General features: G+C 38.8%; 1 protein-coding gene across 1 annotated transcript; it reads right to left on the reverse strand.

Moving 5' to 3' along the window:
- Positions 1-232: 232 nt before the first annotated feature.
- Positions 233-906, reverse strand: LOC109118594 (protein CEBPZOS-like). Its single transcript, XM_019210207.2, has one exon. The coding sequence runs from the start codon at positions 775-777 to the stop codon at positions 499-501; it is 279 nt and encodes a 92-aa protein (XP_019065752.2). The 5' UTR covers positions 778-906; the 3' UTR covers positions 233-498.
- Positions 907-1,581: the final 675 nt, after the last annotated feature.

A 1,581-nucleotide genomic window follows, 5' to 3' on the forward strand; every position in this document is an offset into this window, starting at 1 on the left:
TTTTCAGTGCACTCTACAATCTGGAAGGGTTGGCTCTTCATATCTTCCCTCTGGATAATACAAGGTTGAAAAGGATTTAGACCATAGCAAAAAATACTACATACTAAAAAAATTAGGTTCCATAGGGTAGCATGCTACTTTTATACAGTATAAGCTTGCTAAAGGTAACTTTACGTGCTTAAATATTTTTAATTATTTCTGACATTAATAGTTACGGGTTTGTCTTCTTTCACAAGTAAAAGTACTCGAGAGAAAGGAAATCTTCATAGAGCATTTGTTCCTTTTCCTTCCTTAGTGTTTCTTTGTAAAATATTAGTCTTTGACAAAAAAAGTAAAGAGCAGCAGACAGGCGGTGGGCTTGCCTAGTGGGTGGGAGCTGCATGCCAAGGTGACCTGCAGTCCTGCTGCTCAGCACACAGCACGGTGAACTCATTTTTCTTCTTTTAAAGTTCTCAAACAGCTTAGATGGGAGGCTGAACGCGACTGTACTAATTTTTGCTATCCAACCATTTTTTCTTGATCTTGCTCTCTGGTTCCATAAATTCCAGACTGTTCAATGGATTTGTAATAAACTTCTAAGATGAAAAGAAATTTCTTACTCATTGTTTGCCTGAAATCTTGTCTTGTGTTCATCTTATTCAACAAAAAATATGCTCCAAAAATGCCCATAAGTTCAGCTACTGAAACTCCTTTTAAGATCTTCTTTGCCAGTGTTTCCATAGGGCGCGCCATCCTGGAACATGTGCATTGGGGAGGCACATGCCTCATATATTTCATAATGAATCAAATAGTGAGGTCTGTTGTAATTTCTCTTTGCACTGTATTTGGGTACAGACATTAGAGAGCTCTGACAGAATCAACTGTATCATGTGAGAAAAAGATTAGCAGAAACTGTTAGGTTATGAAAATTATGAAAATTCCTTTAGTGCTTATGTTAGACAAGTCCACTTAGTGGTTGGTTATTTATTTGTTTATAATTGGGAGCATGATGAAGAAAACTTTTTGAGACAAGGTCTCACTTTATAGTTTCGGCTGGTCTTGAACTCACTATGTAGCCAAATTGGCCTTGAATTTGCATTGACCTGCCTGCCTCAGCCTCCCAATAGCTGGTATTACATATACCACCATCTCCAGCTCCAGAGTGGTTTTGAACTTACGATCATCTTGCCTCATCCTCCTGAGTAGTGGAAGACTCTTTTTGGATGGCTTCTAAGGGGTAAAGACGCTGGTAGGAAGAATAGGGAAGCCCATAAGGCAATAATTTGGGCCTCAGGAAATAAGACTGGATTAGCTAGCAATGATGGCAATGAATTGGAAAGAAAGATAAGGGAGAATTGGCTTCCTTTTGTTATTTCAGTCTCTTGAACACAATGCTGTTCCAATTTTCTGGTTTATTTCTCTTTCAATTTTTGCATTTCTTCCCTCCATAACCTATTTCTTTCCTCTCTCTCTCTCTCTCTCTCTCTCTCTCTCTCTCTCTCTCTCCCTCCCTCTCTTCCTTTGCCTAGATTAAAGAAAACTCTCTAGTTACTTTCCTCTTTAAGATGATGTCTGAGCCAGTCAGTAGGTGTCAGATAGGAG

This window comes from Fukomys damarensis, unplaced genomic scaffold (assembly GCF_012274545.1).
Source record: "Fukomys damarensis isolate Sample0158 unplaced genomic scaffold, DMR_v1.0_HiC HiC_scaffold_31, whole genome shotgun sequence".
NCBI lineage: Eukaryota > Metazoa > Chordata > Mammalia > Rodentia > Bathyergidae > Fukomys > Fukomys damarensis.

Bases quoted from the DNA above. Each gene is read 5' to 3' on its own strand.
- LOC109118594 (XM_019210207.2), bottom strand. From the start codon at position 777: ATGAAATATATGAGGCATGTGCCTCCCCAATGCACATGTTCCAGGATG.